General features: G+C 37.2%; 1 protein-coding gene across 1 annotated transcript in view; it reads right to left on the reverse strand.

Moving 5' to 3' along the window:
- Positions 1–27,091, reverse strand: part of VWDE (von Willebrand factor D and EGF domains) — a 29,877-nt gene extending 2,786 nt beyond the window's left edge. The window contains 27 exon segments of the mRNA XM_063176662.1: positions 346–441; positions 541–636; positions 1,126–1,221; positions 1,551–1,646; positions 2,907–3,002; positions 3,522–3,630; positions 3,633–3,805; positions 4,133–4,813; positions 6,305–6,367; positions 6,959–7,096; positions 7,624–7,843; positions 7,963–8,213; positions 9,535–9,649; positions 9,993–10,097; positions 10,683–10,838; positions 13,576–13,712; positions 14,877–15,859; positions 16,304–16,512; positions 16,594–16,867; positions 18,778–18,851; positions 19,154–19,368; positions 20,061–20,205; positions 20,522–20,611; positions 22,007–22,266; positions 23,004–23,069; positions 25,032–25,263; positions 27,032–27,091. Of these exon segments, the coding sequence (XP_063032732.1) occupies positions 346–441; positions 541–636; positions 1,126–1,221; positions 1,551–1,646; positions 2,907–3,002; positions 3,522–3,630; positions 3,633–3,805; positions 4,133–4,813; positions 6,305–6,367; positions 6,959–7,096; positions 7,624–7,843; positions 7,963–8,213; positions 9,535–9,649; positions 9,993–10,097; positions 10,683–10,838; positions 13,576–13,712; positions 14,877–15,859; positions 16,304–16,512; positions 16,594–16,867; positions 18,778–18,851; positions 19,154–19,368; positions 20,061–20,205; positions 20,522–20,611; positions 22,007–22,266; positions 23,004–23,069; positions 25,032–25,263; positions 27,032–27,076 (5,221 nt within the window). The 5' untranslated portion in view covers positions 27,077–27,091.
- Between the last annotated feature and the right edge of the window lie 420 nt (positions 27,092–27,511).

A 27,511-nucleotide genomic window follows, 5' to 3' on the forward strand; every position in this document is an offset into this window, starting at 1 on the left:
ATCTGGTTTTATGTCCTACAGCACAATTTGGATTTCTTTCACTTTTTGGACTCTTCTCTTTGAAGAAATGCAAATGTTTTTATTTAGACAAGAATCCAGAAAGAAACAAATAATATTTGCTATACAAGATTTTCACAGATATTTCAGTCCCATGATTTAGCCTAAGAACTGCATGGTATTAGTTCTCCATCCTAAATTTTGCTGCCAAGATACAGACTATTGTTTTTTCAATGTGTAAATATTCTTTCTTTGGCACTAACTTTGTATTACTTGCATGGGCAGAGTTGCCCTGAGTCTCGTATAACTTTTAAGGTATAGCTCTCCTGGTAAGTGCAAGGTACTTACGGGTGTTACACCTTTGTCCTCTCCATCCTGAAGGACAAGAGCAAATGTTTGGGCCTACACATCTTCCTCCATTCATACACCTTGGCTCACAGACACCTTAAAATCAAAAACATCTGCTGTTTAACATATTTAACTGACTACACAGTAATTTATTGTTTATTTTTGGATCACAGGAAGATTTTCAGACTGGCTTACTTTTTTCACATCTTCTGCCTGTGTACCCATCAGGACAAGTACAGACATTATTTCTCATGCAATGACCACCATTCTTACAAGGAGGGCTGCAGACAGCTAAAAGGTACAAACAGGAGGAAAAGGCTGTAGTTTGCATTTTGACTTAGTGATATACTTTTGGAAAATAAGAGTGCAACACTAAGATTCTGACAGCTTGTACTATCAGGACATTCAGTACTATCAGGCCTGCCTTGTAAAAATCATATTAATGTGGTTTGGTGTAAAAATCAATAGTAAAGACAAAATTACATAAAAAGGAGTCAAGGCTGGCAACTGTTACAAAAGTAACCAGACTACACATAACATACAATGGAATGGGATGAAAGCTGCTTAAATGTTGAGTGCAATACAAGAATAATTCTGAGTCTTCATTCTCCTTGGACAGTTGTTGAATCCACCATACAATCAAAAAAATAATGTAATCTCTGTTTTACACCACTTCTCAGGCACATAATTTGATTGTTATTTTTGTGTCTTAATGTTTTCTCCCAGATTTCCTCATAATGTCAACTAAGGAGTGGGGAGAAGAAAAAAAGAAAATATTACCATTCTGACAGTGGGCACCAAAGAATCCATGTGGACACAGGCAAACATCTGGCTTAGTACAGGAACCACCATTGAGACACACAGGATTACACATTGCTGCAGAAATAGGGTCAGGAAGAGTGGGAAGCATGACATCCAAATATAGTCTATAAAATATGTGTTTCTGTTTCAAGAATTGGAATTAAACACCTAAGGTAACTGCAGGTAACATGATTCCCATAGAGTCCTTACCCCAAATTAAAGGATCAGCACAAGACTTCCTAGAGGTGCTGCTGGCAGCAGAACTAACAAGCAGAGACTCAGGGCAGTGTGGAGGCCCTGCACAGAGAGCAGCTGCCCACTGCTGCCACCCAAGCCATGCAGTTCTGAATTTCAAACAATGGGAGGTCCCTTGGAAACTCCCATGGAAGCTGCAGGGGTGTTACCTGTGCTGCAGGTAGGTCCATACCAGCCAGGTTTACACTGGCAGGTGTCTGGAGTGAGACATTCGCCACCATTTTCACAGTGCCTGTTGCAAACCACTGCCATTCAAGAATGTGGAAAAAACATAAGGCAGGGGAGGAGACAGGGGATAGGAGGACAAGAAAGAGATACATCACAAATTATTCTCAATTTTTTTTTCAGCTCTTTCCCAAAAATTAACACTTGAAGTAACAGAGAATTCCTACCTGAAGAAGAATTGCTGAACAGAGTAATCTAGTCTCAAAACCCATAATAGCAAACATAGATGACAAAGGTAAACAAAATGTCTTTCCATGCAAATATCCATGATCTGGTTATATTTAGTGTTAAAAACATAGACACTTAAATAAAAAATTCCAAACCAAATGAGAAATGCAGTCCTGAGACAAATGGACTGTGTTACGTGATGCAAGAGCAGCTGCGTGCACACAGGAACATGAGACTGACAAGCAAAGACATTAAAATATCATGTCTGGGGAAAACCATGAACCACTTCTTCAGGAAAACATCTCATTCTCTTTAGTACTCCTTGACAAAGAGCAGCATTTTTTTGTCAGAATTGAAATTAGAACAGGAAAAACCGAAAACCAAAAGTCCTGGGATTTGAGGAGGAGACAAAGGATTTTCTGAATTCAGGGTCAATAAAGCAATAGTACATTCAGGTGAACAATATATAAACAGCATGTCTAAATTTGGATTCTCTGAAGGATACAAATTACCCATATAAAATCTATCCAAAATTTGGAGTTGCCAAATTGCAGCATGCATGATTTGATATGTCAAAGACAATTTATGTGAGACAAAGTAATTCCAATCTTTCAGCTATGATCACAGCAAATTTTTCAATTTTCAGGCCAGGTAAAAGGAAAAAAGACACCATAATGTGGTTCTGAATTCAATTTTCCTGTATTCCAGTCCTTCTGACATACCAGCTTCTGAATGTACCCCAGTATCTAATCAATATGAGCTAATAGTAGTTAAAAAGCTGTCAGGACATATGAAACAGCTGCATGTTTTTCTGAAGGTAATATCACATACACAATGTACTCATTTTTTCCATGTTTGTGAACAATAAAATATAAACTATTTACAGCTTTTATAGTGCATTATGTTCTCACAGTTATGTGCAAATATTGCCTGATGTTTAAAAAGCCCAAGTATAGGCACCTTCAAAGAGGCACAAGTATTATGTCATTTGCTAGCATTAGACAGAAGGCATAAAAAATTAAACCATAATTTTCTTTCTTGCTCCTGAAGAACAGGAAAAATACCGTATTTAAAAAAATATGTGTATTTTTATCTTATTCTCTTTTGCTTACTTGTATCACATCTTGGTCCCACAAAACCATATGGGCAGGTGCAGAGATTTCTGGCCAAGCAGGTGCCTCCATTTTGACACGATGGTTTACAATGTGCTGCAGATACAGAATTAAGTTCAAGGAATTGCCTCTAGAAAGATACATGGACTGGTTATGCTTTATAAAAAATGAAATGTTAGTAACTGCCAGTGAGCAAAAAACTGGAAATAAAATAAGGAGATATATGCAATGCCTTTTGACAGGAGTAAGTAACATGAACAACTTCACTTCAGCAGTACAGAGTCCCAACATCGGTGGTTACCTTGAATAAAAGAAAGCTGACACAATTTCCAGACAGTGCTTCCCACTCTTCAGGAGTGTTTAGCTTAGAGGCAACTACATTCACTGGTGAACTGCTCTACTTAATGTGAAAGCTAAATTTAGGAATATCCAATCATAAGCAACATTTACAGTGTGCATCAAGAAAATCAGGACATACACCAAAATGTAACTCAAGAGCTCTGTTAAAGTGACAGTAAAATGAACACACCTTCATGCTGTCAGAACAGTCATGGGAGCTCTTCACATCATCCTTTGGGTAGTTAGGGATTTAAAAGCAAAGACTGCTATATTTACCTTCCTCACAGGTGGAGCCACTGTATCCAGGTAAACACTCACAGATGTTTGGCTTAATGCACTTCCCATGGTTTTTGCAATCAGGCCTGCATAGAGCTGTAAAAAAAAAAAAAAAAACAGCAACACTCTGTAAATCATTAATTTGTGCCTATGCGTTACCACAGGCAAAATTAACATGCCATACTCACCAGCCTGACAGTTATGACCAGCATAACCAGGCTTGCATTTACAAATATTGGGTGCCACACACTCCATATTTTTGCCACAGGGTTGTCTACATCTTGCTGAAAGGCAAAGAAGAAAACAAAGAAAGGAATAAGGAAAATGAAAGTGGCATTTCAGCACATTGTGTCTTGCCTAATGTAGTGAACAGATCACAGAGAATCCATGATGTCTCTACCCATAAATGCAGAGTCTAAGACACATCAGGTATTTTTAAGTGCATCCATACAACTAAAAGCCCGTAGGCTATGCCAATATTAATAATGAAAATGAGAAAATTCAATATACCACAATTTCCACTGATAATACAGTAACAATATACTTGCAAATTATAAAGACATCTCAAGATTCTTTTCTTCAAAGCATTTAAGTACAATAATTTGCACTACCTCTGCAAGTGAAGCCATCTCCATAATACCCATAAGGACAACGACCACACTTGACACTTCCATCCTGCCTTGGTTCACAGGGCACGCCAGGAAAACAGGGTAAATCAGCACAGGTCACTGCTTTAGGAATCACTGCTTCACTCAATTCTTCAGGATGCATTTCTGGTGGGACAGTGACTTCCACAAGGGTAAAAGGTAAATTACTTGCTTGATGTTTAGCTAAAAGGTGCAGAACTCTTTGAGGATTTCCACCTCTGAATGCTTTGTTTGGAGAAGAATGTCCTTTGCTTATATTTGCTCTGTTGCTAGGGGAAGTCTTCCTGCTGCTCTCAAAATAGCTGAAGGCCTCAGCTTGTGCCCTTGTTTTCTTCTCAGGTGATACAGCACGGCTCCTTGAAGATGCAGCCTTTGCAGCAGGTACTGAAGAACTGTTTTCCACGTCAGCAAGGTGACCACTGATGGTGCTTAGAGCATGAGCAATGTTCCCAGTAACCACAGGTTGTACAGAAGCACTTCTCTGAGAATCAGGTGTCTTCCAGGCAGTGATTGTTTTTACTGTGGAGGCTGGTAGTGTGCTGCTACTGACCATTTCTGTAGAAATAAATCTCTTTGGGACATCTGCAGAACTGGGAATATAACCTGACACGCTTAAAACCTTCTCAAAGGATGATGGCTGAAAACCTACAGTATGTTAGAAAGAAAGGGGGGAGAAGTATGTGAATACCATCAGACTTTTTTCCCTTTGAGGGTAGGGAATGTTTTCTGAACAGATAAACATACTGCCCATTCATTCTGTACTTCAGGAAATCTCTCCCTGTGCTATGTCAGAATGTAAGTATGCAGTAGAGAGACTGGGAGAATTAGAGAAGATCAAGGTATTCTGATTACAACCTCTCCTGCCCTTACCATGGCCTTTTCTTGGCTGTAAGATAAGGATGAGGCACGATTTATAGGAGCAGAGATTTTCCCATATTATGTCGATAAACAGATTTACTGTCAGCAGATTATCAGCTCCATATATTGCTTTCAACTAGGTAACTGAAAGAATTCAAAGAAAACATATTGCATATGGTTCATCAGTGTGTCTAAGCACTAGAAGCAGAGATAAAACCACATGTATGTAGATGTTTATACATACTGATGCACCATGGACAATATTATAGGGGAATAAGCCATTAACTCATAGCACAAGTATTACCATGTTCTATTCTTCAAACTTTTTAATCAACTTTGTTGGAACCCTGGATGCTGAGAATTTCTGTGCCTTTCAGTACAGAAAGTTTAAAATTCTCAGCATTTTTAGTAGTGGCATGTTTCAACTGTTTAATAAACATCAGATACTGACTCAGTCTCCTCATTCAAGAGAGCACAAAATAAATGATAAATTCTTCATATTCTGCCCAGGGAAAGTGTGTGGTTTGTACAAAGAAGTACAGCACTGTAATCCCAGACTAGTGGAATACTGCATATGGGGTTTTAGCATTATGGGGCAGTGGAGGAATGAAACTCTAACCTATTTATAACTGGAAAATGGTTTTAAAAAGGTTAAACTTTACTGAATCATCCTAAAGTGTGGTTTCCCACTGCTGAAAAGCAAACCATTTTGCAGCTGATGAAGAATTATCCAGCCCTAGCAATGCAGTGAGAGTTTTCCTTCCCCCCAAAAATGACTCAGAGACATAGGAAAAAGACACATGAGACCTTCCTACAGAGAAACCCCCGCAGGCACAGACCTGGAAATGCCAGCAACAGCACTTAGAGAGTTTCAGAATAAAGACATTCACTTGCCATATCCTTCACCTCTCCTCTGAGTTGAAGTAGGAAAATGGCATTCAACATAATGCCATAAACTTTTGTTTATCTCATATAACAGATGTCCCTATCCCCATGTTTCCTATTTTATGTCAGTGGTTGGTCACTAAAACAAAAGGCAACTGTAAGAGTGTCATACATCACACTGTTAATAAAATCATTTGACTGACCCAGGGGATTTGTTGATATTGACATTTTAGTCTCATTTTTCAGATCAGAATACAACCCCAGTAATTAATAAATTGTGTCAATCTGAAAAATAAAGTGAATAGCATAAAACTGACTAGAACCTTTATCTGCCAGCTATATTCTTATCAGCATGCGAATCAGAAATTCCATTTTCTTCAGGAAAAAAATCACCTTTATTCTCTCCAACTTCTCCTGTGGAATCCTTCCATACAACATCAGTGCCATCAAAGCTTTCTGAAAAGATGTGAAGGCACATTAGCAGTGCACAGAAGTAGCTCCATTTTTTAAAATTCAAATAAATTACAAACAGAGTTAAAATTTCATTACATAAAAACAACTAAAAATTCAGAAAGTAGATAAAATTTTAAAAACATTCATTAAAAGTTTTTTGGCAGAGTATTTTAAAAATACAAGTTATTCAGAAATTCCATGTAAATAAAAGTTTGGCAACTGCCTTGGCTTGGGTAAACAGTTCTATGCTAATCAAGCTAATAAAAATACATTTTTTCAATAACTATTTTATTAATAATTTCTCAGATTATGAAAATAATGACAAAAAATACCAAAATTTTTCACTCTATTGTTCTACTCAGATGTAAAAGAATGAGGATGTGTTTTGTATCTGTTTTTTCTATGCTAGAGAGACTTTTACAGCTATGTTGACCCAGTACAGTCCAACATTGCCATCAGCAGAGACAGAGCCCTGCTTTGCTGACTACTGAAAAGAGTTTTAAGTTATTGCTAGAAACATGAAGCACAATCAAAGATGTTTTATCTGAATGACAGTAAGACAATACCATTCTTCTGAAAATCAAATAGTTTTACCATGACATGACTTCCCATCTCCTTGAAGATTATTTGGGCATGGACCACAATAGTAAGAACCAAAAGTATTGAAACAAAATACTCCAGGGAAGCAAGGACTGGATGCACATTCATCTACATCCTCTTGACAATTTTTACCTGTATTGAAATACAGATTTAAATTTTCTTTAAAATATTGTGTCACTAGACTTTGATGGTGCATATAAAAGTACAATGTATGCAAGTGCTGAGAAAAAAAAAGTGCAACCATTTCAGCACATCTAATAAGAACAGATGATAAGGTTTGTTATTCACATTTTTCCTCTCATATCAAGCATTTTGCTTATTGTAGAACATGGAGAAGATGGGCTGTGGGGACTACATGCTTATCTGCAGGAGGAATCTCCTGTGTTTCCCTGTGTTGATGAATTTACCTTTGCAGAGGGAACAATGCAAATTAGCTTTCATAATGAACTAAAATAAACAACTATTACATTCATGCAAGAAAAATCTTGAAGTATATCATATATCTGTATCACAAGACCATAAAGTTTCTTCATAACACTAAACTTACAACAGTAAGCTATTTACAGCGAAAAATTTAAAAAAATATTTTACACATAAAATTAAAAACTCCTATTTATCACTAAACATGATAAATGCATGGAAATAAAGCAGCAATTTACCTTGAAGTTCATGTGGACATTCACAGTAATAGCTGTTTATTCCATCCACACATCTGCCAATACCACACTGGTTAAGTTTACAGTCATCAGTATTCACTTGACAGAGATCACCTTCAAATCCAGCCACACACACACAAAGATATCTTCCACTTCCAGGTGGGAAATTAATGTTTGTCACACATGAGCCATTATTTAGGCAATCACATGATTTTACACTGACCTACAAGACATGCCCAATAAGACAGTTTTCTTTTTTTTTAATGAACTAGCAATGAGTTCTGAAAATAGATAACTTAGGTGTCTTATTAGTAAGTGTCATTTTACTGTAAAATTCATTACCTCTATTTCTACCTTGGTTGTTGCATTGCAGTCATCTGTCAAAGAAAATGTTAATTTGTGGACATTCATTGACACAGCTTTCCATGAAAGGAGACCTGATGGGGAAAGACTGGCACCTTCTGGACCAGAATCCAATGTGAAATGAATAGCAGAGCCCTCTGGATCTGAAGCCAAAAACTGATATAAAAAATCTTCTCCATAAAATGTCTGTAGCATACCCTGAAAAGTTTCAAGCACTGGAGGCTGGTTACCTGTAACAAAGGAGATATTTTCCTCCTCTAAGGAAAAGTTGCAATATACTTATAAAAATTAAAAGGAACATATCTTTCTACTAAAGAAACTCCACATACTTATTTCTCTAAAAATTCTGATGTCATTTGAGGGCACAGGAAAAACACTTGATATTTTCAATGCTAGCCAGTGAATGCTGTCAGCAAGAATTCACCCATTGTGCCAAAAAACATGAAGGAAGAAGAAGGCATAACCAGTGTCAGCTGCTAAACTCCCTCATTTCTAACATCATCCTCCTTGCAGAAAGAGGTTGTGCTCCTTAGGTTTGGAGTGTTGCCTCTGGTTTTCGTTCTTGTCTCATTTCTGACTGTGGCTGTATTGTATTACAGTCCATAACATGGTTATAACATGGAAATCCACTGACTCCCTCTCTGCTGGATGAGTTTCATTTCATTCCTTCTATTCACATCACATCCTTTTAGAACAGTTATATCTACCTTGGCTTTCACTACAAGTTTGAAATGAGACAAGATTCACCAGGACAGGCAGCAGAAGTCCCATTCAGACAGGACCTTTCCTAATCAAGGCAGAGTCTTGAGTTCATGAGCCTTTCACTCATGAAGACACTGATAGGATGGTTGTATTTGTGCTGTTATAGGCTGGGGTTGGCAGGACAGGCTGGATGGCTAGTATGAAAGCTCCAAGAAACATTCCATTTGGTGAAGGGACCAAGTTAATGTGGATATCCAAAGACTGATATCTGCACCAAAAGAGCTACAACTTCTATGTTGGAACTTTGTACTACAGAGAAGGAAAATGAAAAATTTAGACTTAAGTTTTCCCTTCATAGTATGGTTTCTAACTGGACTGGAGTACAGCAGCCTTAGATGTACTTAGATTTAGGCAATGTATCTATGCCATCAATGTAAATGGTGCCCAGATATTAATGTCTAAATAAATATGACATGTCATTTAATTTAATTTGGTATCTCCAGTTGTTTGCCATCAGAATAATTTGTTGAAAAATACCTGTTACACCTGTATGTTGAAGACAAATATATATGGGTGTAGCTGTGTTAAATATCAAGACTCCAAAGCATTAATTAGACTGAAAGTTGTTAATCTTCATTAGTTCTTTGTAATTGCTACAGCAGAAGAGTCAGGGAAAGTAAATTAAAATATTACATATATGGTCTGGAAACAACAACATAATTTTCAGAAACTAATAGAAATGTCAAAACACTTACCTAGTTAAACTTAAAGCATCACTATTACCATAAATTTAAAAACTTCACAGATTTTTGACTATTTGGTATTAAAAAATAACCATTTAGAACTTACTTTCAACAACTGACCAAGTTAACTTTGATAAGTCAGGTCTGCACAGTAAGCAAGGGCTGGTTGGATTTGTGTCTCCTTCACCATAACAGAGTCCATCTATGTTGCATGTTTTCTCCTTTCAGAGAAATGAAAATGCAATTCATTAATGGTTTTGGTTATCAAACTGGCTATGAATTTGTAAGTATCAAATAAAATCTAATCATTCTGCACTTCTATTAAACAACTAAGCTTGGTTTTAAATCTAAACAACTGATAGCAAGTTAGGTTTTACTTGGTAATTACATGAAGAACTTTTGGTTTGATTTTTTACATTTAAAATTGCCTCATCCCAGCTTCTCTTTCTATGCACTGATAATACCTGTTGGAAACAAGAACAGGTATGTTCTGCTAATTTTTCTAGACTTTTTTCAGCCTAAAAAATTGCATACTTTCATAACAGAGAGTAGTGAAACACATACCTTTAACATACATAACCCAGATTCTTGTGGTTCGCATGTCTGACAGGCTCCATCATACAATATCATTGTTTCAGAGTTGCTATAAACAAATCCATCATTAGAAACCTGCAAGGTGAGCAGTAAAAATTGATTAACTGGTACAGGTATTGATAGACCCACCTGGTCTGCTAGCATGAGCTTCCATTCATTAATAGACACCCACGTGCAGGTGTCTAAACCCTCACAAAAATCATCAGAAATCTAATCAAATCTGCCAAGGAGTCTAGGCAGATGTCAGTATGTAAGGTAAATTGAATTTTGTGTAGGCTGTATTGACCTTATTGACTCCATCTCTATGAGAGCTCCAATATCTGCTCACAGGGATTTGTACATGTGGCTGAGCTCAACTCAGTTCTACCAAAGATGGATCCAAGGTCATTTGAAATACTCTAGGATAACTACTTGGCCTTTAACTTCTGCTCTTGAAGAATGTGTGTCTCTGCAGGCCCTAGCTGTATCTACCAGTACCCTTGCAGGACAACACTGTCAAACAATACTTGACACTTAAGTTTAGGTGACAAGACTGAGACCCCAAGTTAAGCAAGCTGACTTCTCCCTTTAGTACCATTAAATAAAGGATAATATCTACGTGATGTATTTTCATCTTAATAGGAATATCTGTAAGTAAATATTTGAAATTTCTGAGAGTACCTTTATTTGCCATCTGGCAATGGGTTTGTCATCAACCACATCGATGACATCAGACTGCTGACCATCACTTGGTAACTGGCATTCAACAGTCCTGGCATTTTGGAAGGCAGCTGGCACAGTTAGAGGTTCTCCAGGAATCCATTGTCTATCACTATACTGAATGTTAAGACAGAAAATTTGTTTTTTCACTGAAATACATCACAAAAACATTTTTACCAGAGAAAAACTCCCCATGTATTGCACAGTGTTTGAACCAGTCTAATGTGCCTGGATTAGAATGCAGTGGCAAATATTACATGACAGTATTTGCACACACAGATTTTTACCTAATCCTGCTACTGTGGAGGAGCAGGCAGAGAAGTCTGTCCTGATGCATGGCCCTCTGGCACTGCATTGCCAAGGACAAACAGCCCTCCCAGCTGGAAGGGAACAGGAGGGTGAAGCAGTGGGTGATTCTCAAACACGCTGATCTGACGTGCAAGTGCCTCTGCTCCCATGCCAGGACAGGCTTTAGTCAAAGGAGCAGATGAGGGCTTTGGCAGGGCTCAGGAATCATTCTGGGTCCCGGGGCAATACTGGCAGTTGGCCATTTAGCCCTTGTACGAGCCAAGAGGTTGTTCAATGGAACAAGACACCATTGACTTTTATTGACACTCACAGACTTTTCTTCTAAACTGCTGCGAGGACAGAACATCTAAGGATCCATCTTGAGAGCTCAAGATAACAGAATAAGGATGATAATACTATTTGACTGAAGCATTGATGTGGAAGTAGGGTTAAGCATATGGAAAATAAATAAAATGACATGGAACTAAGACTCCAGGCCGACTAAGAATCGAGAGAACAGCAAGTAAAAAGGATTTTGAGCTTGAGTAGTTTTTACTGAGCTTGCATTTTTTTAGTTACTGGAACCAATCAAAACATTTAGTCAATCTGAATCTTCACATGAAGAGCCATCTGTGATAAAGGCCTTGCCTTTTTTTTTTTTTAGCAGAAAAAGGAACTTTTGCTAAAAAGACGTATGTGCTGCTTCTGTTCCAGCCACTCATTGTTTTCTTTCACCCTATACTCATTTAATAAATTAACAGCAAAGGTAAGTATAAAAGCTAAATATTTCTAAACATGTAATTTTGAGTACATTTAGTACTGTAACCTTTGAAATGTGATACTGTCTACTTCTTCAGAAACCTTTTATTACTAGCTGGAGACAAGTTCAGATAATTTTTCAAGAAACAGTTTAACCTTTCAAAAAACCAATTAAAAAGCCTTCAGATCTGTAAGCATTCTAGCTCATAAGGTTCATGGAAACTAGAGTTCAATGTAAAACAGAAGGAAATAAAACTGTATTTTTGTTTTGCAGTGATTAAACATACTCTTATCCTTTACCTTTAAATTCTTTATCTCTGTAATCATAGGTTCCTGGCCATTTCCTACCCAAACCTGTATCATATATCTACCCTAAACTGGGTAAGATAGCCCATGAACAATAGATTTGATTTAACATTTCATAAGTGAAAATACTGAAATAAAAAAGAAATTCTAAATTCTGTCAACATGCCTCTTCTACAAAATTTTGATCATTTAAGTTCAATCTCAAAATATGTGCAGTTCTATACTGTTGCAAGTTCACTGACATTTCCTTAAATTAACTATTTCTCCAGCCAGAAAAAATAAAAAACAGTACCCCAAACTTCCTTTCTTTTGTATTCTCAAGGAAAAAAATCACAGCTTTCTCCTCAACTACAGCTAACAGCAGTAAAATGGCTCTTGTCAGTGAGAAGATCATCATTAAAAGTGACTAATTACGAAGTTTTTGTGTTGGGAGTCAAATAACAGCATCACCAAGACAGATTTCACAATATCTTGCCATGAGTTAAAACTGAGACATTTCAAACTGTGATAAGTGAACTCCCAATAATTATCTTACTGGAAGCTTGGTCCAAAAATCTTTTAATATAAGGGGAGCATAAACCTACTCTCGACAATCATTTCAAGCCAACTTGAGTGGATATATGTTGAGTTTAAAAAAAATCTATAACCAGCCTTGCCTAATCTGTCAAAATAAATTCCAGCATCTGCTGGAAATAGCTAAGGAAAAACTATTGTCTCAGGAACCCATTGAATGGTTCCCCTTTTGCCAGCTCTCACCCCTTCCATCATCACACCAATAAATTATAGTTTTGCTTTTAGTTTTTTTTTTCTCATATCTAACATGACATAAAAACTTGTATGCTGACCATTTATTCCAGGCTACAACTTGTAAATTCCTTATATATTTACCTTGATTTTTTTTTTTTAAGAATGAGCAACAACAGTCTCTCCACACAAATTCCCCTTAAGTTTACAGTGAAACATTTTTTAATCTCCTGTTCAAACCTGAGATGTATCATTAAATACCCATGGTATTCTACCTCTGGGAAATGGACAACATATCAAAAATGCCTTTATCTTTTCCTAATAGATTTATTATGTTTATAAAAGGCTATTTCAAGCATTAGATTTGAGACAGAAATCTAGTAATGGCTTTAACCTTGCTGTCCTTTTTCAAAGAAGTGGTACTTCAATTCCTCTCCATAAGCACTTAAAAATACAACGATGTGCTGGTTGTTACTAATAGGGCTGCCCTTGCCCTCTTCTGATGGATAGCTGCTGTGGGCTGTTATCTCCCTCCCAGCTGCTGAACATTCCCATTATGTTTTGTATTTCTCTTATCATGGAGGAAATGGCAATCTTGCAAAGTCTTGAGTGTTTGCTGCAAAGTGCTGAGTACCTTTGCTTTTAGCTTCCACTAAACCATTGGGCTGTGCCCACGTCAATGAATAATATCTTGACATTTTGTCCCTTGTTCTCTAGGAAGTTTAAAATGTTATTGTCACTATTCAGGGAGACCTACTTGCAATTTGATGATTTCACATTTCAGGTTCAATGAGTCCCTGAAGCCATGTCCAAACACTCTCACAGATGTGCAGTCATACTGTCGGATATTGCACAGCCCAGCATTCTCCAGCTCTGTAATTTCTGGAGCCTGGTCTTGGAAGCAGAGATTAGACAATAAATGCTAGTATGAGAACTCACTCATATGCATTTACATTATGCAGTATGTTTATTTTTCTATCCAACCATGAAAATTATGTAAACAACAAGATCTGAGACCAGCTGAAAGGAAGCATAAACAGAAAGACTTTATATTGCTGCACTGAAACTTTAAATTTAAAGCTAGGCTTCTGTCTTCTCTTGGAATCTCAGTATTAGGAAGCAGAGAAATTTCAACTGGTAACAAATGCATGTGAATACATGTTTTGATTTCTCAACTATGGTTCTTTACATCAGACTTCCAGAATAAAACTGAAATGAAACTAAGGCCTTAGAAATAGGAACTGGAAAGGAGGCATTTATGCAATAATTTATATAGGGATTATTTTTTATTAAAAACTAAAAACTATAAAAAAAAAGAGGAAATTATTTCAGGATATAAAATGACAGATCAGAACACTCAAAAGCAGTTTTTATGAGCCAAAACCATCTTATTCCTCTTGAAGTCAAACATTTATTATTCTATTCTCTCTTTCTCTATTTGTTCTTAAGTAAGTCATTAAAACAAAAACATGATTGCAAACCAAAATATTTACAGGTTTTATGGAGTTCTGACTTCAGTAGTACTGTTCATATTTTTCCAGTGTAATTGTTCAACTGAATTTTTAGTGAATATCTTACCTACTGAAGATGAAACAAACCCTGCCCAGCACTATTTGTTACAGCTCTTTTTTCTTCACTACCAATTCTGCTCCCATCCCATCTAACAGCTTACAGAGATGTAACATCACTCAAGACAAAAACATCCCACTGAGATTTAATAAGCAGGATCACATAAACTATAAAAAACTAAGGGAGTGATGAATGTGGCATATTTTCCCTGAAGGAGACAGCATGTGGAAACACTGACAGTCTCTTGGGGCTACACTCTGCATGGCAAAGTCACTTTTTTAATCTGACCTATTAGAAACTAAGCTCAGTTTTTGGCCTTGGAAACAAGAAGGCTGAATGCAAAATAATTACAGCTGTAGTAAACTGTAACTAAACAACTGAGAACCCTTGCCCATGTACAAAAGCAGAAGAGAAAGGGTGCAAAAAGAAATACACTTTGCACAAACACTGAGAACATTATTGAAGTAAATGTGATTTCCCCCCACTTACCAGACAGCATGCTGCAGTCATATGAGCTGTAGCCCTGAAAACATGCACAGCCCCATTCTGTACATTCTCCATTGCCACTGCAGAGACTGGGACACTTCAGAGCAGTAAGCAGGCTCTCAACTGACTCTTCAAGTTCCTCTGGGCTGTAATTTATTTCTTCTAAAATTCTTTTCTCACATTCATTCTCCAGCAGAGCTAAGGAGGCTTCTGCCCAGCTGAGGTCATCTTTCAGCAGCAGATCTTTAAGGCACATATCGATGGCATCCCCTGTCCGGCGGCCAAGGAGGGCACCACAGGACCTCCCTATGCTGGAATTAGCTATTGCCTGCTGGCACAGGAGCAGAGCACTAGATTCAGTAAGCCCTGAAGGGGTGGGCCAAGAAGGAAGGAGATTTTCATCTGTGTCAGTGGCATGGTCCTCTGGGAAAAAATAACTATATCCCTCTACATCTGTTTGGCTGAGGCTTTGGAAGACAAATACTGGATGGTATTCATAATAATTCTGGCGTTTCCCTCTACTTGTAGCAGATTGAGTTTTCTGAAAATGACTGCTGTAATAGTGAGAATTTCTCCTAATGTCTAAGCTTGAACTTCCCTCTCTTTCTGTACCAGTATTTCCCTCTGAGGTGGTAGAGAGACGTGAGTTTAATAGTGATGTTTTGTGAAGTTTGGTTTGATTATTCTCCCTCTGCAGAAGTGTAGATGAATCCATTTCATGTGTAGATGAACGTTTCTTTAAGCCCCTGACAAGATCAGCAGGACCAAGATACTCAGCAGTGACATCCAGTCCTGGTATCAAAGAAAGAAATCTACCATTTTCACTTTCTTTACAAGCCAGAGTTTCTGACTGAGTAACTGTCTCCAGATTGTTTGCTGGTTGGTGTAATCCAGTATCTTCAAGTGTACAGTCACAGAAGAACATTTTTCTAGAAGATGTTAACAAAGCAGGTGTCTTGTCAAACAAGCTCTCCCCTGGTAAAATCCTAGTGAGGAAAGGAAAAGGTGAAACTGTATCATCTGAATTATTTTCTTTGTGTTGCTAAAGTATAAACTTTTTTTGTTCTTTGTTGTTTCATACTTCTACAGCATGTCTGCATCACAGTTATATTTAAACACCAGTTAAAACACAAAACCTCAACAGTAAGTTATAAAAGAATTGAGATGAGTGGGTACTTTCTGCATACCTTGGTGCTTTGTTCCAAACCTAATCAAACTAATCTTACATCATAGTGCTTAAATACTTTTTTGGCAATACAGTTTAAATTTTCTCTTAAATTAACTATGGAATGTAATTATGACATTCTAATATCAACTTAAAAACATAAGCAGAGTCTTATTATTTATTTTTGATAAGTTTTTAAGAGTGTGAAGGAAAGGTAGAACCAAAAATGGTGGCATTTGATTCATCAACAGAAGCATTTTTTTACCTCCATTCCTTAATGAAAGAAAAAGGAATATTAGCATGGTTTGGGATTTCCATGCCACTTGCAGTGTGATAGTCATTCTCTGCATTTCCATCAAAGGTGCCACAGAGTCCCACTGTATGTCTGTAATCTGAACTGGGTGCCTTAAGTGTTAGGCTCATCCCCCATTCACTCACATCAGCACGAACAAAAGCTCCAGAAGAAAACAAAACCTAAAATGAGATTGAAGATAGCCTCATGAGAAACTTGCTTTTTCATTTTACCTATTCTGTAAGCAATTATTTACCACTTACTGTTACTTTTCTTCCTAGGTAGGATTCAGTGATTCTGACATTGCTTCCTGTTGTGTCTCTGTTTATTACAGATAAGTGTGGCTGTGATTCATGAAGCTGACCACTGCACATGTCAAATGCAATTATATCACTTCCTTCCCTAGCAACAAAGCCACAGTTGCAGGACGCTGGGTAGTGAAGACTTCCACAGTCCCACTGGCGAACATGAACCTCAAAATCTCGAGATGTACTCTTATAGAGAACAAATGTTCCTGTTTTAAAATTATCATAGACTCTGGAATCAAAAGAACAGCACATGATATCACTTTGGTTGTGAAATAACAGTATCACTACATGTCAGCAACTCTATTTTCAAGCAGATTTCAATCATTTGGTGAACACTGATACTGAAACTCCTTTTCCCAAGTCAGAAAAAACACTACCACTCACAGAGCACAACACAGCTTTATCCTGAGCAAATGGCATCATATCTTCCTCTGAGCAGCTCTAAATTGAAAAAAAAAATCTTATTTTTACAGCAGAAAAGAAGGATCATGAGTGGAATATACGTAGACAATGGCTGTGAATGGAAACAGAAGCATGAAGCTACTGCTATTCTTTGATTCTAACAGTGCATATGGAGGGTACTTCTCAAGCTTTGTGTGTCTACAATGGTACACCTATGCAGCAAGAGCAATAAGATGCACAGCAGTGTGCATGTGGGGGCAGCTGCTGAAAACTGCACAAGTACCCTTGACAAAATGATTTAGAAAGTCACATCATTTTAAAAAGGTCTGCTTTATTAAGATGGAGATGGGGAGTGCTTATTCCCAATGATCATTTAAGATGAAAACCATAAATAGCAACTTGCTTTTTTTCCTTAGGGTTAGCCATCTGTCCCCTGAAGCAAGGTTAAAATAGCCAATTTAATGATTCAGCAGCAAAAAATAGGAAAAAAAAAAAAAAAAAAGAAAAAAACAGAAAGAAAACCCCAAACTTTTGCTGTAAGTTTAATAGCCTCTTGGCTATAAATGGCATTTGACAGTTGATTGTAACCTGTCAATTTGCTTTGTGTATAATGGAGCAGCAGACAAACTGCAGATGGCTGCACTACTGGGACTGCATCGTATTGTCCATAATTCAGTAGGTAATTTGTTTCTTCAGTTTGTAAAATAAAGTAGCAACATAATTTATCCTTAAAAAAGAGAGCTCTTTCTCTGCAGCATCATGCTTACAGACAGATCACATTGCAGTAAAACACTGCTTCATGAGAAAGCTTGATCACAATGCATCCATGGTTACAATGCCCAGTTAAGACATCCCTAAAACTTCTACTGAAGGAGAAACTGCAAGATTAGGATAGGCCCATTGACTTTACTAGTAGTAGTAGTCAAAGTTCTTTTAGAGAACCAATCACAACTTTTATTTCCCCTTCTGTTTTCATGTGGAACATCCTTTTTTGGAGGCAGCATATCCTCGCCTTCTCACCTTTGTGCTTGAAATGTGCTTCTGCTGAACAAAGAACATAAAACTCCCAGGTGTGGAGCCCATGTTAGTTCAGACATCCTTTGTGAATCAGAAATACCTTGTAGGAAAGAAGCACACCAAAACCAGCTGTGGCTACAAAAGCTGTTTTCATTTCAAAATCCTTTTTGGCCAGTGATGTGCAAGTGACAGCAGTCAATAAGTTGCTTTCAATGCCACTAATAAATGCAGCAAAATGCTACACAGACAGCAGACAGCTTCTAGTAATTTGATCCTTACAAGGATTCTGATACTGACACACAAAAATAGGGAAACGTCTTTGCATTAAAAGTTTTCTTTACTCAATCATTTTATCATGGTTCATATTTAATATATGAACATTTCTATTTTTTGCAGTCGACAGACTCTACAGCTACCACTCCTCTTATCCATTTGCTTCATTCACTTGCCACAACCCCAAAACTTGCTTTTGGAAATACAAATATTACAAACCTCATCATGACAGGCAAGATTTTACCAACTAAAGCACATTAATCCTTATTGTCAAAAAAAAATTGTCAACCACTCAGTGCAATTGCAGGAAACTACAGCTTACTTGTATCAACAGCACATATTTAGATTAAATATAGAGATAATTAAAGAAACAGAACACACTCTCCAAAACCCACCCAAAAATACTCCCAACACACTTAAAATTAAGAACAGCAAGCCAGTAATTACCTTCCATCAAAAGTAATTATATGAGGGTCAGTAAATGAGTAACAGTAGGCAGTGGGTAGATCCTTAACCGTAATCTTCAAAACAAAGGAAAAAAAAGAAAACATGTCAGGTTAGGAAATAAATGCACTCAGCTACATTATTTGTGATAGTAGTTTACATTCCAATAAGTATATTATATTATACTTTTAATCAATCTTAGTAGTTACTTCAATATTAAAATGTAAGACAAAAAGTTCAAATGAGAATTTCAAGGAAAAACAAAGCACTTAAAAATTTTGGTGTGACTCAGCAAGTCACAAGCTTTTGAAATAAAAGCTTCACTAACACCAGCCACACTTCTGGACAGTTTACAGATCTTAACACAAGGATTTTCAACCTGTGTGCTTTCTGGAACATAGCCATTCCACAGGAAATTCTCACTGGATACAGGTTCGACTGCAATTCTGGTAATCCTGTCTCCATCCTGCATGAAGTCTGTCACAGCACTGAAATAAATTACAGCTTGACTACAGATTCCATCATTGCAGGATTTCTGGAGAAGATCCACATGACAAGAAGAAAGAGCCAAGTTTAGACCTAACTGCTCTTTACCTGTTTTAAAGAAAATATATCATTAGTGAGTTCCTTCTCTAAGTAAGTCACATTCTCCATACTACATATGGAGATACTAACTAATGTAGATACTAACTTATTTACACACACTTTCATAAATTAAAATAATTATGCATTTTTCTTGGGTTTAGTTTGTTCATGCAAAAAACCTCCTATTTACCTCTTCATATACACACCCGAGACAATGTTTTTGCATTCCCCAGTTTGACAGACAAATGGAAATCATGATAGGCTTGATAATATGAAAAAAAAAAAAAAGGTTGTCTGCATAGGCAAGGCTCCTCCTGGTTCACAGGACTTGTGTTTGAGAAAATATTACAGAAAATGGCTATAAGAGTAAAAAATGATGACTTCATGACTGCATATATAATACTTGCAATGCAACACGTACACAAAATTACCTGAATTATAAACTTTATAAGTATTACAGTATTCTATTCAAGTTAAAGAATGTAGCTCTGATATCAATGTCTACCAAAACACCTGCAAACTTCAACAAATATTTTTTTTCATATTTTGCAGCAGCATCAATCAGAGACTGAATACTTCAACATTTTAGAAAGTATTTTACAGTGTAACCACTTCTCTGAAGAAGGAAACCAGCACAGTATTTATAAAAAAATATACAAAAATAAATATACAAAATGTAACAAAATCAGGGTAATACTTACCTTCATCAACACTGTTTAATGTTAATGAGATTTTGCAGTCACTTTTTAGCTGGCTAAATTCAGGACAAGGAATAGGAATGCTACTTTCTATTGTCAGTCTGTATTCCTTCCCATCTTCTGATATATTGTATGTTTCTGGATGTATCTAGCACAGAAGAAATTGTGCTTAAAATGCAATCTTTGTGAGTAAACTGCAGCACTGCTTCCAAATCAGCTAGGAGTGCTTATTTACATGGGCTGAGGAGCAGCAGCATAATGAGGAGAAGATGCAGACACAGCAGCCACAGTCTTGAAGAGTTGGGTAAAGGGGCAAGTGCTTTTCGACAAATTTAAGCCCACCTCAGCTGACAACAGGGTCAATTAATTCACAGTTTATACGTTTTAAGTGCTTTCTAGTCAGAAGACTGACTGCTGTAGCAATACTCAAAAATTCCTATGACATTGTGTTTTTACAAAGTTACCTTAATTCCAGCAAAAAATTCCTTGCTCTCAACTGAAGAGCTTTGTATATCTGGCTTCTCCATGAAAAAAGAAGAACTGCTACAGTAGACCTGTAGGGTAAAAGCAGAATAAAAGAATATATTTTTGGTATGAAGTGGTCACATGAAGACAAAACTTTGCCATCATGGTCAGTTCAATGATTCATCATGGCCAGTCTTCTGGTTGCACCACAAGATACCATTGCCACTGGTAAAAGGTAAATACGACTAAAGAAAAAAAGCAGAAACAGACTGAGCATCCTAGGACCTTTTCCTGGCATATTCTACCAGTGGTGCAGAGATATATTCAACTAATGGCTGCACACAAATCATATTCAATGAATACCTTAAAAATCTTTTCTGGAGCATTTCTACAAATAATGATATCTATGAAAATGTATTTTACACTTGTTTACAAGTTATTCACTACTCTTTTTTTGTATTTCATAGCTTTTGCTTTTTAATTTTATTTAGTGACCATCAGATCTTAGATTATATTTTTCCTGATGTTATAGACCTGGATAATCTTCTTCAGGATGAGGAATTCAGTGTGACTTCCCTCCACGAAACCAGTTTCATGCTACTAGACACTGTGATTTTGCTTTGGTTTGGTTTTTGTTTTGGCATTTGTTTTTATTTTGCTGTATCCATTTTGAGATGTGTTGACCATATATGCAGTATTTCTGATCCTGAAAAAAAAAGTGATTCATAGCAGCAGGAGATAGCTTATGATTGTGCCTTTCCTTTTGACTGTCACCAAGCCAACACTGTCAGGCAAGTCTTCACAAAGTCTCCAAATGATTTTCGGGGAATAAAAATTGCTATTCCTGTCCATAAGCCATCCAACTTATGGATGCCGACTTTGGCTTGAACATGCACATGCATACCAACCATGTTTTGTTTTTTGTTTTATTTTCTTCAGGAAAAATTAACCTCTATTTTGGTATATATAGGTGAAAGGTGTATTGATTTTCCAATGCTTAGGCTTCTCATAGTTACCATGAGACCCTAAGTCTTCATTCTGGTACAACGGAAGGTTAGGCATCACACTGCTTGTGATGGCATAGATTAAAACATAAACCCTAGACACAAACCCACATCCAGAGAAAAATATGCATCTAATGAATCAACAACACAGCTTTTCACAACCTCTGGCTCTTACAGCCTCTCACTGAGATGGAGTTGTATCCAAAAATCCTCTTAATTTACATTATTCAATAAAAAACTTTCCTGGAGGGTCACTGCACTGCATTGAGACAATCAGTCTCAAAACCTCAGAGGCAGTGGTAGTTATATTTCTGTGATATTTACATATTCATATGGGCAGTTGGTGTAAGTAAGTAGAGGCAGTAGGCTTCTGGCAAGAAAAATTATACAGGAAGGTGCTGGACCCCTCTCTAAAAACTTAGTGTCTACTGAGCCATATTTACAAATACACAAAGAAATCATAATAATGTTTTAACATACTCTGTCTCCAAGTCTGACATTTATCCCATCAAGTTCTAGAAGTGAGAAGGTATGAACTGCTGTTTCATGTGTAAGTTCTTCTTTCACACCTTCAGGAGAAAGTCTTGACCAGGTGACAATGAATCCAACAGAGCTGTTTGCAAAAGGAATGCCAAAGGTACACCTTAGGTAGATGCTGCCTTTGATCATCTCTGCTACAACTTCAGGAACAGATGGAAGTGGTGGTGGCACAGCTGGAGATGATGTAGGAGCCAGGTTACCTGGTCAAAAAGAAGTGTGGTCTGTGCTTTTTAGTCTGCACAAAATCAGTATTGGATACAATGGCATTGACATATTTTTTGCCAATTAATGCACTAGTAATATTTACCTTTTTATATGTGGAAATGCTACATAATTTCTTAAGAGAATCAAAGAAAAATATGTCTCTTCCTGCTAATAATTATTAAATGGACAGAAAACTCTCTATGGGCTTTTGATTACATTCTAGACAACAGGGAGGTGCTAAAGAGGGAAAAAAACTCAATCCAAATAAATCTAAACCAAAAACATAAACAAGAGAATAAAATGCAATTAATTATTTTACCAGGCAGGAGAGAGCAACATGCAAGGGAATGTGCCTTACAACAAGAAGAATAATTTCACTATTTATGAAGAAAGTGGGGAAACGAAAAAGAAAAAAGGAAAAAGAAAATGGCTATTTAGAAAGAAACATAAAAAGTAACATCATAATTCATAGATTCCTCTTATATTTTACTCCTGAAGAATCACTCAGTATCATTACAGTTACATTTTGACACCCATTCAAAATATTCTGAGAAAGAACTTTTGTAATCCAAGTTTGTCTGAAATTACCTCCAAACTGCTCATTTTGCCACAAACCAAGCCATACTGTTGATAACATGAACACGTTTTTATTCAAGTCAGAATATCACTAAGTGCTGACATTACTGGGTCACAGATGCACAGAAAATCTGGAAAATCAAAACAAAATACTCACTGCTACAGACGCCTTCAATTTCCATTCCCTCAGGACTACAGGTCTTTGGCCTTGCATCTGAAACAACTATACAGTGTTTTTACATTTTATATTCACATACAGAATATGAACAGCAGTGCTCTTATAGACCAAATGTCACAAAACACTAACTGAAGTGCAAAAATTCAGAATAGAAGCAATCTTGTAATCTGATCCATGAACAGCTAGGACAGCAGTGAGCACAATGTCTTCTGCTGGAAATCATGTATGAGGAAGGGTACAGAACATCCTACCACCTCTACAACCTTTACTGCTCCTGTGCTCAGCAAATACTTAAACATGTTGCTAGTGAATAAAAAGGAATTCTACTATTCTCTTAAATACATATTTTGCCTCCCTAAATTCACATCTGAACACTTATTCTTTAACTGTAACCCTGGACAGCAAAATTCAGTGCAGACCAGCATTGAAAAAGTATCACCATTCCTACAGAAGCCTAAGAAAAATTGCTTGTGCATTGCTATTGTTTTGTATTTTGAATGCTACAGAAAAATAAGTGGAACTTGACTTAAACATGAAAATGCCAGTTAGTCACTCTACCCAAACTACATCAGAAGGGCAGCAGCAACACTGGAAATCCCATTGACCAAAAAGACTAAAGAGCAGACTTTGCTGTTCCACACTTCAGTGGTATAATGTTTGAACTCCTTAGCATGTAGAGGACAGATAGAAAATTTGCAACAGGTATCAGGTATATCAGCTGTCAAGTGCTCTTTTTTAAAGAAAAAACACTGGCCACATGGTAACTTAGATACAAAAAGGAGTACAACAGTACAATATACAACTGTATACATGTACATATGTACATCATCTTAAATATGTGCATTTGAACTCAAAATGTGTTTCAGATTTACAGCGTTCAGTAGAGCCAAGTAGGAGTTATGCTTTTTGCCTGCTTTGTTTTGAGGTAGTAAAAATTTGCTAGCTTGCTGTCTAGCTGTGGTTTTGTATATCTTCTTTCCTCATCATGTACCAGGATCCAAAGTAAATGCAAGTCCTATTGTGCAAGAGTTCATTGTTTCAGGCACACGCTTGCTGAACCCTTGGAGAATGTTTTAACAACTGGATCTAAAGGTATAATGATGGGCCAACAAGGCACCAGAAAGCCCACTGATAGATTTGCTACTAAGCTTTTGAAAGTAGTCAGTAACAGAGAACATGACTCCAAGCAATACAGCATACGATGAATGAAAATCCTGCTAGTATTTTCATAATGGTGAGTTATATGAGCTAATAACAATTTCCTATTACACAAATTTGTCCCTGTTTCACCGTATTCATAACTCTAAGGATTTAACCCTGGCTTGCTTATCTGAAAAATCTGTCATGAATAATGAAATGCTGAAGTTTTGAGCTGCCAACACCAACATACTTTTGCAGCACAAGCACCCAAGACAGTAGGAGACATTGCAAAGGGTCTCCTTTCTCATAGAACTAATAAAATATGTATCAGTAGAGCATTTCTGTGCTGAATTTTCTTCTAGCAACATGTATACACTCCAGAAAGATGATAAGAATTACAAGAAAAATACTCCTAACAGTGCTAAATAATAATTGATATAAACACATTTTGCTCAAGTTCCTAAGACAAAATTTATTCTGATACAAAATTCTATGCATGTTCAGTAATGGCTATTTGAACAGTGTGAGTGCCATGAACTACATTGAATTTTGGTACACTGAATTTTGACTTCTAGATGTGTCTTATAACCCCAGCTCTTTACATGGGAAATTTCAATTCCTAAGTTTCTGGTCTTTGAAAATTAGTCAAATGCTACATGTAAGTTGAAGAGGGGTGAAGTGAATCCACTTCACCATTTCAGATCATTTCTCCTATCATATCAATATTAAAAGCAAGGATTGCAAGAAATTTTAGCATAACTATTTCCTGACATTTCCACTCCACCAAATAGCAGACAGATATAAATCAGAAAAACACCTACTCATAAACACACACACTTAGCTGAGGTAGAGCATGCATTTTCTCACCTTCTGCACAATACCCCATGCACCCTTGGGTGGGCTGCAGAAAGTAAACAAAGAAATCCCCACAGTTCCTGACCCTGACAGGGATTCGGAACAGGCAGCAGTCTTTGGAAGTGCTGAAGAAAAACCGCCATGTAGCACAGGCTGTTAACTGCTTCATCTCACCAGGTCCAGGCATGGATTCTGACTCCCTCAGAGACAGCCAGACAGGGGCCTGAGTCCCACAGTGATTCATCTTCAGCACCAGAGAAAAACATCGGGAAATGGTTAATGCTGCGCTTTAATTAGAGGTACATATGTAATTAATTTCTCGCATGAGCTTTCAGCCAAGTTCAGCCAGTATAACAGAGGGATTGCTGACTTTCCTCCTCAAGGCTGAATACAAATACACACAAAAGAGACTTAAGTGAATTTGTGAGTGAGTGTGCAAGAGTGTGAGTGAGTGTGAGTATTGTGCAAAGGTGTGAGTGAGTGTGCAAGAGTGTGAGTGAGTCTAAGTAGTGTGCAAGACTGTGAGTATTGTGCAAGAGTGTGAGTATTGGGCAAGGGTGCGAGTGTGCAAGAGTGTGTGCGAGTAGTGTGCAAGAGCGTGCACAAGTGTGAGTGTGCAAGTGTGAGTATTGTGCAAGGGTGTGAGTGAGTGTGCAAGGGAATGAGTGTGCAACAATGTGACTGTGCAAGGGTGTGAGTGTATTGTGCAAGGCTGTGAGTGTGAGTATTGTGCAAGTGTGTGCACAACTGTGAGTGTGCAAGAGTGTGAGTGAGTGTGCAAGGATGTGTGAGTGTGAGTAGTGTGCAAGCATGTGAGTGAGTGTTGAAGGGTGTGAGTATGAGTGCAAGAGTGTGTGTGCAAGTGTGTGTGAGTGTGAGTAGTGTGCACGAGTGTGAGTAGTGTGCAAGGGTGTGAGTGTGCAAGAGTGTGTGTGAGTGAATTTGTGTTTTTTCTAAAGACAGGCTATAATTTAGAGTGTGAAGAACTCAACAGGAAGCCACATCTGAGTGCTTGCTCAGAAAAGCTCACAGCTGTGTTATGGCTTTGTGCACTACTTGGCACCATTACCCTACAGTGAGCGACTGCGGGATGCTATCAGGGCACAGCAAACGCAGTGCAGAGCAGGAGTACACCGAGTATCAGCTAAAGGTGTTAAAGTTTTATCTGCCCTTTGCCATCAACTGAAGGCTCAACTAATCTCTTGGATTTCTTTTAAGAGATGTGGGCAGCAGATCCATGTATGTTTGAACTGTTTGGATTCATTTAAAAGCACTTAATTTTAAGAGACTGTGACAAGGAAATTTCAATTCAGTAGAAAAATCAAGACTACAATATTCTAATGACATTTTTAGGTTTTTTGAGGAAATAAATGTTTTAAAAAGGGGAAACTAAAAAGATGTATCTCCTTAGAATATAACAAAGCTCCAAAATAAAGCTACAAATAAGCTCTGAAATAAAGAACTAGTCATCTGAAGTATTAAATATTTCAAGCAACTCTTGAGTCTTTGGAGGCTTGCAGATGACAAGGCAACTAATATTCAATTAGCTCTGTTAGTTCAAGTCACTTTAGGAGTAATCTCTTTTCTGTGACATGATGACTTTAAAAGCTCCACAATTACTGGGTTCATGTGGCTGCAAGCCTTTATACTGCTCTCACAGGGCCTTCCTGACACACTGACCATCACACAGTTCCATTTACAACATGATTGCCCTGCTATGCTGCTACTGAGAAAATTTCTTCAGAACTGAGTGGAAATTACAGTTTTTGAGGGCTCTAAAAGGGATTTGATTTATCATCCTCTGCTATTGCCCATTCAGTGTAAAATTTTCAACGCTTAAGACTTAATTTTCCAGTCAACACATTGTAATATAATCAAGTATTTAGAGAAGATAGGAACTTTGCATTGATCCACATCAGTCCCCATAATCACACTATTTTTTGTACCTATCCTACTGAAAAATTCTTCACCAAAATATCTATTTCTCAGAATGAAACTATTTGTCACAATACCTCCACACACTTGGTTGGCATCTCAGCAGGCTTATCAAAAACCATGAAGCGATACCATCCTGGAGTCAGGGAATGGTCACAGATTAAATCCTGAATAGCTGATTGCTGGAGGTGGGATGAATCAAAATGCACACTTCGGTAAGGGCTCTGCAGGATCTGATGTCCACCAGGAGAGCATTCCAGAACTGTGGAGCAAGAGCATTTAGAGTATCAAGATGGAATGCCTAACAAGTATTTTAGAAAAGATGTTAAGCATTTTTAAAGGAAAATAAGGATATTTTGCAAAACTAAATTTATGAAAGAAGATATTGAAGTTCTAGTAACAACAACTCTGCATGTTAGCACTCTTGAAATTTAACAGAATTCATTATGTCATAACTTTTTAGTGGACAATAAATGCAGTAATAACCACATAGGCATTTACCCTAGATGCAAAACCAATGGGAAGGAATATGTTTATACATTCTACCTGGATTCTTA

The sequence above is a fragment of the Melospiza melodia genome, chromosome 1 (assembly GCF_035770615.1).
Source record: "Melospiza melodia melodia isolate bMelMel2 chromosome 1, bMelMel2.pri, whole genome shotgun sequence".
In the NCBI taxonomy this organism is placed as follows: domain Eukaryota; kingdom Metazoa; phylum Chordata; class Aves; order Passeriformes; family Passerellidae; genus Melospiza; species Melospiza melodia.